We start from the raw sequence: 13,117 nt of genomic DNA on the forward strand, positions 1-13,117 counted from the left end.
GGAGTTAAGAAGAATCCACATTCAAAATCAAAAAAACTATATGTTGAAAGTACCTTGTCTTAGATTACCACTCTACCTTTTAAGTTTTTAGGTTGTGAGCCAACAATGTATGTCAAGTTTTAACACTCTCCCGCACGTGCAGCCCAACAGCACGTGAAGAGATAAACAAATGACAAATAATATCACAAAACAAAGACAGTCGATAAAATTAGAACCCAGGACCTCCTAGTAACCAGAGCTCTGATATCATGCTAGATTATCACTCTACCTAAAAGTTTAAACATTTAGATTGTGGATCATATATCAAGCTTTAACATTAACTTGTCAAGCAACAATATGTGCAAGTCCAAATCAAATAGCTCAACCACCATGAAAATCATCATGATGCATGTATTGATCACTTTTACGCCTGAATAATCTTTAAAAGGACTTGATTGACAAATTTTATTAGTTTTTGGTCAAAACAAAATCCCTAGTCCCGAATTACACAAAATTTGGTTATAGAGCGTGGGCAAAAATAAATCTGGTTATGAATTGTGGTACTGCTTGTTGAGCCAATAACCCGCCAGCTAATTAGTTTAAATGGAAAAACAGTCTAGGACACAGAACACCAACAGTGCTTTCAATTGCTGACAAAGGTCTTCTCCATGCTACAACAAGAATGTAGAATTCCCTGAGCCGCAGGAGGAAAAACCAGAAGGCTCTTCAAATTATTCACTTTCTCCAGTGGATGGGAGCTACAAAAATCAGTATTTGGAACACAAGAATGAATTACAAGCTGGACATTAGCGGCTCAGAACTGGAACTGCATCTGCGCAGTGTAGCCAAGAGCATCAAGGTGGGCAGCCATGGCTTTGTTCATGGGCGGCGGCCCACACCTTAATATCTGCATAATAGTAGGATGCATTTCTGGTTAAAATTAATGAGAGAGAGAGAGAGAGAGAGAGAGAGAGAGAGAGAGAAAGAGAGAGACCTGAATATCAGGGGCTGGCCCTGGGCAGTGGGTTTGGATCATGTCCTTTGATACGAAACCAACTCCGCCATCCCATCCCACAGGTGGCTGAGAATATGTTGAGGCAAGTTGGGGGTCAGTGACAGAATTTTGTTTAATGCACAATCGATAAATTATTTCACCATATAGAAACAAGAATGCCAAACACAGCCTGAGAGCACCTTTCCGGGAGACCAAAAACCATTCACAAGGATTAATAATCTACATTATCTACCAACCAATCATAGTAAAATCATTTAGAATTTTGAGCAACTGACTGGTTTTAAAAAACAAAAATAAAAAAGTAAGGGTGCTGGGCACGCGCAATCCATGCACTGTCACTTAAACAGAGTGTGAGAATAATATTTTTGTTATGTATATTTCAATGAATTCGTATGTACATATATATAGATGGATCTCCTATAATCAAGCTATATATATAATGACTGACAACTACATTATCTCTAAAATAGGAAAGAATCCCAAATTAAGTTAATTACAAGGTCAAACCAATATTTCAACACTTCCCCTCAAGTTGGTGCATAGATGTTACACATGCCCAACTTGATCAAAAACTGAGAGCACTCGATTTGAAACTGCTTTTGCGGGGATATCGCCCAGCCGATCCTCTGATCGAATGTTAGGCAACTCCACAATTTGCTCATCCAACTTCTCCTTAAAGAAAAAACTGTCTACCTCTATGTGCTTTGTACGATCACATTGAACCGGATTATGAACAATATCACATGCTGCTTTATTGTCACAATTTACTCGAATTGGTTGCCTATGCGGATAGCCCAAATCCCTCGAGAGAAGCTTTAGCGATAACATTTCACAAACTCCAAGTATCATACCTCTAAATTCAGCTTTTGCACTTGATCATGCAACATTTTGTCTTTTGCTTCTCCATATAACGCAATTGCCACCTACAAAGGTGAAATATCCCAAAGTAGATCGCCTGTCATCTACTACTCCACCCTAGTCAGCATCAGTATATGCTTCCACACTTTGGCAATCTATATTTTTAGTGAACAAATTCCCTTTCCAGGAGCCGACTTTAGATATCTCAAAATATGCATAACATTATTCATATGTTGTTCTCCAGGATCATGCATAAAATTGGCTGACAATACTCAATGCATAGGCAAGGTCAGGCCTTGTCTGTGCTAAGTACATCAATCTTCCTACAAGCCTCAGGTATCTCCCTTTATCAATTGGTACCTGATTAGACTCAACACATAATTTCAAACCTTCTTCCACTGGTGTATCAGCTGGTTGACATGCTGACATACTAGTTTCTTGTAACAAATCAAAGGTATATTTCCTTTGAGAGAGAAAGATCCCTTTATCAAATCGGGGCACTTCAATTCCAAGGAAAATTTTCAAAAGACCGAGGTCTTTCATTTTGAATTCTCCGGACAAGTAACTCTGTAGTGTTTTCCTTTAGAATAATTTCCTATGACTACCGTGTCATCTACATATACAACGAGTGCAGTGATTTTATCTTGTCATATCTTCAGGAATAAAGTGTGGTATGAATTGTTCTAATGGTAGCCAAAGGTTATCATAGCCTTTGTGAACCTTCCAAACCATGCTCTTGGAGATTGTTTCAACCCATACAATGATTTCTTTAACCTGCACACCTTCTGACTACGTATTTCTGGTATCATACTTCCTAGTGGGAGATCCATGTAGACTTCTTCGGACAACCCGTCATGTAGAAAGGCGTTCTTCACATCAAAGTGTTGTAATGGTCAATCCAAGCTCGCAGCTTGAGACAACAATACTTGAACTATGTTGATTTTAGCTATGGGTGCAAAAGAATCTGTATAATCAATCCCAAAGGTTTGGGTGTATCCGTTTGCAACCAATATTGCTTTAAAGCGTTCAATTGTACCATCTTCTTTGTACTTCACAATGTCCACCAGCATCCAACTGGTTTCTTTTCTGGTGGACAATCAACAAGCTCCCAAGCTTTATTCTTCTACGAGGATTTCATTGCCTCATTCATAGTAGCTTTCCACCTTGGGTCAGCTAAGGCTTCCTACACACTATTAGGAACAGATACAGTAGATAATTGATTTACAAATGACTTACTTGATTTTGATAAACGATGGTTAGACACATAGTGACTCATAGGATATTTAACTTTACTAGAAGGATCAGGTTCATATGTGGGTTTAGGAATACCTATAGTGTGACGTTGTGGTAGCTGTTTTCTGAATAGTTCAGGAACATCCTCAGCAAGCAATTGGTTTGGAGTATTAGTTGCTTATGGTGCGAGGGACTCATATGAGGGTGAAGCCACAACTTTAGTTTCTGCGTGTGCATCACCACTTTGGTCCAAAGTTATACCACTCAAATCCAATTCACCCACATCTTGATTGGTCAGCCCAAGTTGTGAGTGTTCGTCAACACTAGCATCCAAATTTATACCACTTGTATCCAAGTTACCCACATCATGGTTACCATGTTTAGGGAGCTTCCCATCTTTAGAAATGTGAACATCATAGTCTAGAGTCTGAACTTCCTCTTGGTACTCCTCCTGAAGTTTAGGATCAGAGGAAAAATACATGGAGTCTTCATGAAAAACAACATCCAAAGTAATAAACATTCTTCGAGTTGGAGGATGATAGCATCGGTACCCCTTTTGATGAGTAGCGTACCTAAGAAAGACACATCTCAATGCTTGAGGTGTCAACTTGGTGCACTGATGCATATGAAGATGTATGAATGCTACACAACCAAAGACATGAGGAGTTAAGTTTGGAACAGTTGGAGCAACAATCGCTTTAGAAAGAGCTTAGGATGGTGTCTGGAAATCAATATTGCTCGAGGGTACTCGATTGATCAAATACATTGCAGAAGTAAGTGTTTCACCCCAATAAGATAACGACATTTGAGCTTCTATCAATAAAGCATGGACAACCTCCAATATGTGACCATTTTTTCGCTCAACTACCCCATTCTGTTGGGATGTATAGGAACAAGTAGTTCGATGAATAATTCTGTGTGCTTCCAAATATTGCTGCAATTCAGAACTCTGATATTTTCCTCCATTGTCACTATGGAGGACCTTAACATGTGCACTGTACTGAGTATGAACCATTTTATGAAATTTTTGAAATAACAAGTTCACTTCCCCTTTGGACTTCATCAAGCACACCCCGGTCATCCTGGTACAATCGTCAATCAAAATAACAAACCAACATGATCCACCCAAGGTAGTGACTTTGGATGGACCCGAAACATCAAAATGTATAACCGTAAAAGGAACTGAACTTTTATTCAAAGTTAATAGAAATGAAGCACGATGGCTCTTTGCAAGTTCACAAACATCACATTTGAAACTAGCAACATCAAATTTTGCAAATAATTAGGAAATAATTTCTTGAGATAACCAAAAGAAGTATGCCCAAGACGTCGATGCCATAACCAGATGTCAGATCTCTTCTTTCCCCCCTCAGAACCATCCACCTTCAGAGCTTGACCCAACTTGTCTAAACTCTTTGACACCAAGTCTAGGTAATACAACTTCCCTCGCCTAACACCACAACTAATCGTCTGCCATGTTTGAATGTCCTTAAGCACACAAAATTCAGGCCAAAAAATTACAACACAAAATAAGGCAAAGGTTATTTGGGAAACTGACAAAAGATTATAGTTCAAAGATGGAACAACTAAAACAGAATCTAAATTCAAAATGTCAGTGAGGGGCAAGGATCCTTCCCCAATATCTGGGTTCGAAGTACCATTGGCAGTGGAAACAGACATTTGTGAAGACGGTCTAAGGGTTGAGACCTACCTAGAATCAAATATCATATGATCTATAGCACTAGAATCAATTATCCATGCACTATTAGAAACAGGTGTAGACATATTTAAAACCTTACCACCATTACTTGCAACTGCTGCGAATGCTGAAGCCTTTTCAGCAACCTCAACCGCCACGTTTGTTTCAACAATCGCAGCAGTAGTGGTCTTCTTGGGATTCCTCTTCCGTGGATCACGACTGTGATCCCACCATTCTGGATACCCCAGAAGTTCAAAGCATCGACTTTTGGTATGACAAGATTGATTACAATGAGTGCATTTATAAGTGAATTTGTCGGCTCCATTATTTGTCTTGTGATGGCTGGACTTTATTTGGTCCTACCGGTTTTGAGGAGGCCGGTGTCAAGCCACCATGGGTGAAGCTTCTGATTTTTCAAAGTCTCCATTCATCATTGTGCGTCGAACAAATTCACGACAAACAAGTGTATAACATTCTTCTAATTTAGGAACAGGTTCCTTTCGCAAAATTTCACCACAGATTTGTTCAAATTCAGCATCTAATCCAGCAAGGAAAATATGCACCCTTTGTCGCTGAACTGATTTTCGGTAAGATTTGACATCATTCTCAATCTCCATAATCACTTTATCACAATGATCCAACACACCAAAAATCTCAATTACCTCTCTGTAATACACAGAGAGTACTCTATTGTTTAGTTTGGCAGAGAAAGCTTTTTTATTTAAGGCAAAAACTTGTAACTCATCTGCTCCATCATAAAAAGCTTTGGAAAGAGCTTTCCAAATATCACGCGCAGTGGGTAAGCGAATGTATCGCTTCATAATTTTCAGAAACATAGACATTAGCAGTCATCACTTGACCTTTTGATTGTCTGTGTACCACTTTTCAAATTGATCATCCTTCTAGGTAGGTAGTTGTGAGTTTCCACGAATAAAGGAGAGTTGATCTGCAAACCCAACTTGATCTGCAAAATCCAAAAAATCCATTAGGTTTGAACTCTACAAACCCAAGATCCCTGATTTTGAATCTCTGCATCAGGTTTCCTTCTCCAAGTCTTCAATATTTTCAGCCTCAAACACGCCAATTCCTGCGAAACGTTGATCGCTGATCGCCAATCACAAAGCCACCTACAACTCTCTCTCTGTAACCACAACCGCCACAAACAGCCGTCACACTCCGGCGGCTCCTTCTTCTTCCTCACGCTCCGGCGGCCCTTCTCTAGTCGAAGCCAGGGAATCTGGAACCCGATCCACCACACCCCTCTGTGCCTGCACCATATGTGGCATATTCATCTTTGAACCATCTGTGGCATATTCGTCTCTGAACCGACATTGGGTCAGTTCGCCATTGCTTGGGTCGTTAAGATCTCAGCTAGAACCAGCCAGAACCAGGGAAAAAAAAAATAGAACAAATCCAATCCAACATCAGAGTGAGTTCCCAAAGGCTCTCTCTTTTCTTTTCTTTTCTTTTTTATCCTAATCGTGTCCATTGACCCTACACCGAAAAAATTCCGAAACCTGCTCACGTCACCATGAGCAAGTCAGACTCTAAAACATCTAGGAATAAATCTACTCCTACCATTGTTCAAACTGAAGGTTCATCCTTCAATGCAAGGATTGTACTCAATGAGACAAATTATGATGTGTGGTCTCAACTAATGGATATGCACTTGCAGAGAAGGAGAAACTCTCCTTTATTCGTGGAAACTCACAACTACCTACCGAGAAGGTTGATCAATATGAAAAGTTGTACACAGACAATCAAAAGGTCAAGCAATGGCTGCTGATGTCTATGTCTCAGAAAAATTATGAAGCGATACATTCGCTTACCCAATGCACGTGATATTTGGAAAGCTCTTTCCAAAGCTTTTTATGATGAAGCAGATGAGTTACAAGTTTTTGCCTTAAATCAAAAAACTTTCTCTGCCAAACAGAACAACCGAGTACTCTCTGTGTATTATGAAGAGGTAACCGAAATTTTTGGTGAGTTGGATCATCGTGATAAGGTGATTATGGAGAGTGAGAAAGATGTTGAATCTTACCGAAAATCAATTCAGCGTGACAAAGGATGCATATTTCCCTTGCTGGATTAGATGCTAAATTTGAACAAATCCATGGTGAAATTTTGAGAAAGTAACTTGTTCCTGAATTAGAAGAATGTTATACACTGGTCCACCGTGAAACGTTGATCACCGATTGCTAATCACTGATCGCCGATCACAAAGCCACATGCGACTCTCTCTCTGTAACCGCAACCGCCACGAACAGCCGTCGCGCTCCAACGGCTCCTTCTTCTTTCTCGCACTCCCGCGGCCCTTCTCTGCTCAAAGTCGGGGATCTGGAACCCAATCCACAACACCCCTCTGCAGCTGCACCATCTGTGGTGTATTCGTCTCTAAACCGACGTTGGGTCGGTTCGCCATTGCTTGGGTCATCAAGATCTCGACTAGAACCAGAAAAAAAATAGAACAAATCCCATCAAACATCAGACCCAATTACCAAAGGCTCTCTCTCTCCTTTTTTTTTTTTTCCCCAATCGTTTCCATTGACGCTGCACCGAAAAAATTCCAAAACCTACTCACGTCACCATAAGCAAGTTAGATCCTAAAACATCTAGGAACAAGTCTACTCCTATAATTCAAACTGAAGGTTCATCCTTCAACACATGGATTGTACTCAATGAGACAAATTATGATGTGTGGTCTCAACTAATAACTTGAAAAAACAGAGTGTGAGAATAATATTTTTGTTCAGTATATTTCAATGAATTCATATGTACAAATATATAGATGGATCTCCTATAATCAAGCTATACATATAATGACTAGACAGCTACATTGTCTCTAGAATAGGAAAGAATCCCAAATTAAGTTAATTACAAGATCAACCCAATATTTCAACACTCCCCCTCAAGTTGGTGCATAGATGTCACGCATGCCCAACTTGCTCAGAAACTTTGAGAACACTCGATGTGAAACTGCTTTAGTGAGGATATCGGCTAGATGATCCTCTAATCAAATGTTAGGCAACTCCACAATTCGCTCATCCAACTTCTCCTTAATGAAAAACTTGTCTACCTCTACAAGCTTTGTGCGATCATGTTGAACCGGATTATGAGCAATATCGCATGCTGCTTTATTGTCACAATATAGTTGAACTGGTTGCTGAGGCAAATAGCCCAAATCCCTCAAGAGAAGCTTTAGCCATAACACTTCACAAACTCCAAGTGCCATACCTCTAAATTCAGCTTCTCCACTTGATCGTGCAACAACATTTTGTATTTTGCAGCTCCATGTAACTATATTACCACCTACAAAGGTAAAATATCCTAAAATAGATCGCCTGTCATCTACTGCTCCAGCCCAATCAGCATCAGCATATGCTTCTATGCTTTGAAAATCTATATTATTAGAGAACAAAATTCCCTTTCCGGCTCCTATGCTTTGAAAATCTATATTATTAGAGAACAAAATTCCCTTTCCAGGAGCCGGCTTTAGATATCTCAAAATACGCATAATAGCATTCATATGTTGTTCTCCAGGATCATGCATAAATTGGCTGACAATACTCAAATGCATAGGCAAGGTTAGGCCTTGTGTGTGCTAAGTACATCAATCTTCCTACAAGTCTCTAGTATCTCCCTTTATCAACTGGTACCTGATTAGACTCAACACATAATTTCAAACCTTCTTCCACTAGTGTATCAGCTGGTTGACATGCTGACATACCAATTTCTTGTAACAAATCTAAGGTATATTTCCTTCGAGAATCCCTTTAACAGATTGGGACACTTCAATTCCAAGGAAAATTTTCAAAAGACCGAGGTCTTTCATTTCAAATTCTCTGGACAAGTAACTCTGTAGTGTTTTCCTTTCTTCATGATCATTTTCTGTGACTACCACGTCATCTACATATATGATAAGTGCAGTGATTTTATCTTGTCGTTTCTTCAGGAATAAAGTGTGGTCTGAATTGCTCTGATAGTACTCAAAGGTTATCATAGCCTTTGTGAACCTTCCAAACCGTGCTCTTGGAAATTGTTTCAACCCATACAATGATTTCTTTAACCTGCACACCTAGTTATGTATTTCTGGTATCATCCTTCCTAGTAGGGGATCCATGTAGACTTCTTCGGACAACTCGCCATGTAGAAAGGCATTCTTCACATCAAATTGTTGTAATGGTCGATCCAAGTTCATAGCTAGAGACAACAAAACTCGAACTGTGTTGATTTTAGCTACGGGTGCAAAAGTATCTGTATAATCTATCCCATAGGTTTGGGTGTATCCTTTTGCAACCAATATTTCTTTAAAGCATTCAATTGTACCATCTGCTTTGTACTTCACAGTAAAAATCCACCGGCATCCAACTGGTTTCTTTCCTGGTGGACAATCAACAATTTCCCAAGTTTTATTCTTCTGCAAGGATTTCATTTCCTCATTCATAGCAGCTTTCCACCTTGGGTCGGCTAAGGCTTCCTGCACACTGTCAGGAATAGATACAGTAGATAATTGATTCACAAATGACTAATTCGATTCCGACAAATGATGGTTAGACACATAGTGACTCAAAGGATATTTAACTTTACTAGAAGGATCGGGTTCATATGTGGGTTTAGGAATACCTTTGGTGTGACACTGTGGTAGCCGTTTTCTAACTAGTTCAGGAACATCCTCAACAAGCAATTGTTTTGGTGTATTAGTTGTCTGTGGTGCAAGGGACTCGGACGAGGGTGGAGCCCCAACTTCAGTTTCTGGGTGTGCATCACCATTTTGGTCCAAAGTTATACCACTCAAATTCAATTCACCCACTTCTTGATTGATCGACCCAAGTTGCGGGTGTTCATCACCACTAGCACCCAAATTTATACCACTCCAAGTTACCCACCCCACCTCTGACCAAAAATCATTCTTAGGCAAGCCTCAACCCAAGAAAACCAAATCAAATTCCAGCCTCAACCCAAGAAAACCAAATCAAATTCCAGAGTGGAAGATTCTATGCTTAAAAGACAGTAAGCTAGGGTAGTGAGTCCCATTTTATGGAGAGGAAGGGCAATAAATCCAGTGTGCTAGGCCGTTGCAGCTGAAAAATTTTGTGAAAGTCAAGATTAAAAATTACTTATGTCTAGTGTCTTGAGTTCCAGTAGCGCCATCTAGACTGTGAAACTAGCAAAACAATAATAAGTCAAGAGTCATGTTGGGATGATAAGAACTTTCAAATTGGAAATTACTTGATCTACATAAAAATACAATTTACAAAAAAGGCAAGATATTAGAATTTAAATCCATGATAGGACAAAAATTAAAATAAATTGCTGTTAAATTTACAGGAAAATTTTATACAACCAAACTTCTATCATAAAAATCCTTGAGAGGATATGGCAAATTAGGATATAACAATCTTCATATAGGATGTGTACAAATTGGAATTAAACCAAAATCCAAATTAGGTCTCAACAATTCCCTCTTGATTTGTCTAAGAGATGATAGGATCTCAGACTACAAAGAATCTAGTTTAGGGATGGTTGAAACTTCCCTCACAAAAGAACCAGTTTATTTTAAATGTTATCCAGATTTTACAATCAATCTAAAGGCTGATGATTTAGAGGAAAAATGCTTAATCTCATATATTCAAACTCATAATTACCAATTTAAACATGGTGTTGCAACATACAAAATAATCTACAAAATCCACTATAGAGTCCTAACATCTGGAATAACCCCTCTATTCAATCCTCCAGATGTACCTCCAAGCCAAACAATTTGTTTTGAGGCAACAGGACACACAAGTTTATTAGTCCCCAAAATTCTAAAATGGAGAGAAATCAATCTATCAAAAGAACTGACTAAACCAAAAGTAAGCAAACCACAAATTCAAACTATATCAAATAGAAATTTTGAAGGATTCATTACATACAACTCGGGAGATTTAGGAATCAGATTTAGCATATATAATATGGTCACAAGTGATGAGTCAATTGAAGAATTTCAAAACAGTCAAAGAAAGCCTTCTTTGTAGGCAAAGATCTTTTGTCCAGTATAGGCAAAATACCTCTGAATTTGAAGAATTTAAGCCATCTTCATCAAAAATTAATATTCCAGAAAAAACTCAAAGGAATAAAAATAGAATATCAAATTGCCCAACCAATTTATGAAGATAGATCAGAACAAAGTAGTTTCCTCCCAACTCAATCTCAAGTTGGCGTTGCTGAAATTAATGTTATCGATAAAACATTCCAAGTAAAAAAAAGCAAAATTAAACAAATAATTCTTTTCAAAGAAAAATGAGAACTCAATAAAATGTGCCAGATCAACCAAACAGAGATGGCACAAAGGCATATGAAAACAAGTAGACAGCCATCTTAGCACCTTCCCTAAAAAAGACACATACATTAAGGAAGAGAGGCACAAAGGCATATGAAAACAAGCAGACAGCCATCTTAGCATCTTCCCTGCAGAAGACACATACACTGAGGAAAAGAGCTTTGAGCAATAACATACCTCCTTTTTTGAAATTTAAAGAATATAAAACTTACAATAGGTGTTCCCATTGAAGTTTTGACTTTGAAGACATTTTTAAACCCTCAAATCAATACAAAGAAGGGGATGAGTCAAATAAAATCAAAACATGAACAAAAGGCCAACACAAGCAGCAACCACTAGACTTAAGAATCTATAGACATCCACCTTATGAGAAGTGAAGAGACATTCTTGATAACCTGAACAAGAGTATTAAGCTCACTAATCCCACATGGTCGTTAAGTTCATGAAAGAAATCGTAGAATTAATACAACTAAAAGAAATACTATTTAAAAAAAAATTAATAAAACAAATACAATAAGAGAGAGAAGAAACAAGTAGTAGAGGATAAGGATTCCTCAAAGAAAATAAAAACAAATAAATAAATAAAAAATTAAGACCACCCCAAATCAAAACTGCCCACGATACAAACCAGTATTACCCTCCACCCAAGACAACAAAAAGAATTTCTATTTTTTTTAGATAATAAAAAAGATATATTAAGAGAGAGAAGATACAAGCAATAGAGGATAAGGAATCCTCAAAGAAAATAAAATAAAATAATAAAAACAAAAATCAAGACCACCCCAAACCAAAATTGCCCACAATCCACCACTATTACCCTCCACCCAAGACCCTACTAAGCTTAAACAAAACACTGCTTAAGAAAACCTCTTTTCAGACATTTCCATCATAATTGATGGAACAATGCAAATTTCCAATTCCCATTGCCCCTTCCTAGTCTTGATTGCCTTCATCCAAGAGAACTTCCTTTCCTTCCAAGTCTACTAGCCGCATACCTTTTTATCCAGCACATGTTGAATATAAGACAAAAAAATAGTATTTATCTCATTCTTCTTGATCTTATCTTCAACCACTTCTAATTCATCATTCATCAATCCAAGAACTCCCTCTAGATCATCCATTGGAGATGAACAATGAGCTCCCATAAAATCATAATCACCTAAACCATAACCAAATTGTACACGAACCTTGTCTAAAAAAGCCTTTCATCACAATCAAAATCACTATCCATATCACCCTCCTCATCTGATATGTCTCCCCATTTCTTCTTCACCAACAAAGTTTCCCTAATAACTTTTATATTTAATACTGTTTTCATTCCATTTGAGCCTTCAATGTAAAAATTACCATCAATGTTTCGTGAGAAGATTAAACAGCCTCCATCTTCCCTAAGACTCTTCCCAATTGAGTCATCCCAAATTTCCTTGCTCTTCTGCTTCCCACGAGCATGAACCTTTAATGCTGATGCCCTATGAACAACCTGAGACTCCTTTACCCCATCCATCCTTGCCTTGTTACTAAATCTTGCATCATCTTGATTCCCATTTCAAACAGTCAAACCATAATCCTACACAAGAGCCTCCTTACACCCATCCTCCATATAAACACCACTAGCAAACTCATCTATCTTCAATAAATCCCTTCCCCATCCATCTGTCCACCACTTAACTTCTCATTTTGCATATCCATCTCCCCCAGTCGTAGAATAGGTACCATGATGATTTTTCTCCTCCATTTTCTCTCTTTGCCCAAAATCAATTTTGTGATGCCCATCTGTGTTGTCCTATCTCCACAGCCACCTCTTCCAAACTTTGGCCACTATATAAGGTGATTTACCTAAAACCAACAGCTGCTCCATGGAATTCTCCAACAAAGGCATCCTTACAACTACGATGACTGTTTGGTTGTGCAAGCTCCTTTTCAAATTCTCCCTTGGGATAGGGATCTTCTGCTTACCTCCCACCAGCTCCAAGGCTTCAATGAAGCTGTACCAATTCTATCTTTTCAACCC

At 38.5% G+C, this 13,117-nt stretch overlaps 1 protein-coding gene across 2 annotated transcripts in view; it reads right to left on the bottom strand.

Moving 5' to 3' along the window:
• Window positions 1–414: 414 nt before the first annotated feature.
• LOC131160075 (NADH--cytochrome b5 reductase 1-like) overlaps window positions 415–13,117 on the bottom strand; it is a 59,667-nt gene continuing 46,964 nt past the window's right edge. For both annotated transcript variants that reach the window (XM_058115394.1, XM_058115395.1), the window contains 2 exons: window positions 974–1,060; window positions 415–886 (listed from right to left, as the gene is read on the bottom strand). In XM_058115394.1, coding sequence (XP_057971377.1) covers window positions 794–886; window positions 974–1,060 — 180 coding nt within the window. In that variant the 3' untranslated portion in view covers window positions 415–793. The remainder of the gene's footprint in view (window positions 887–973; window positions 1,061–13,117) is intronic.

The sequence above is a fragment of the Malania oleifera genome, chromosome 7 (genome assembly GCF_029873635.1).
Source record: "Malania oleifera isolate guangnan ecotype guangnan chromosome 7, ASM2987363v1, whole genome shotgun sequence".
Taxonomy (NCBI): domain Eukaryota; kingdom Viridiplantae; phylum Streptophyta; class Magnoliopsida; order Santalales; family Ximeniaceae; genus Malania; species Malania oleifera.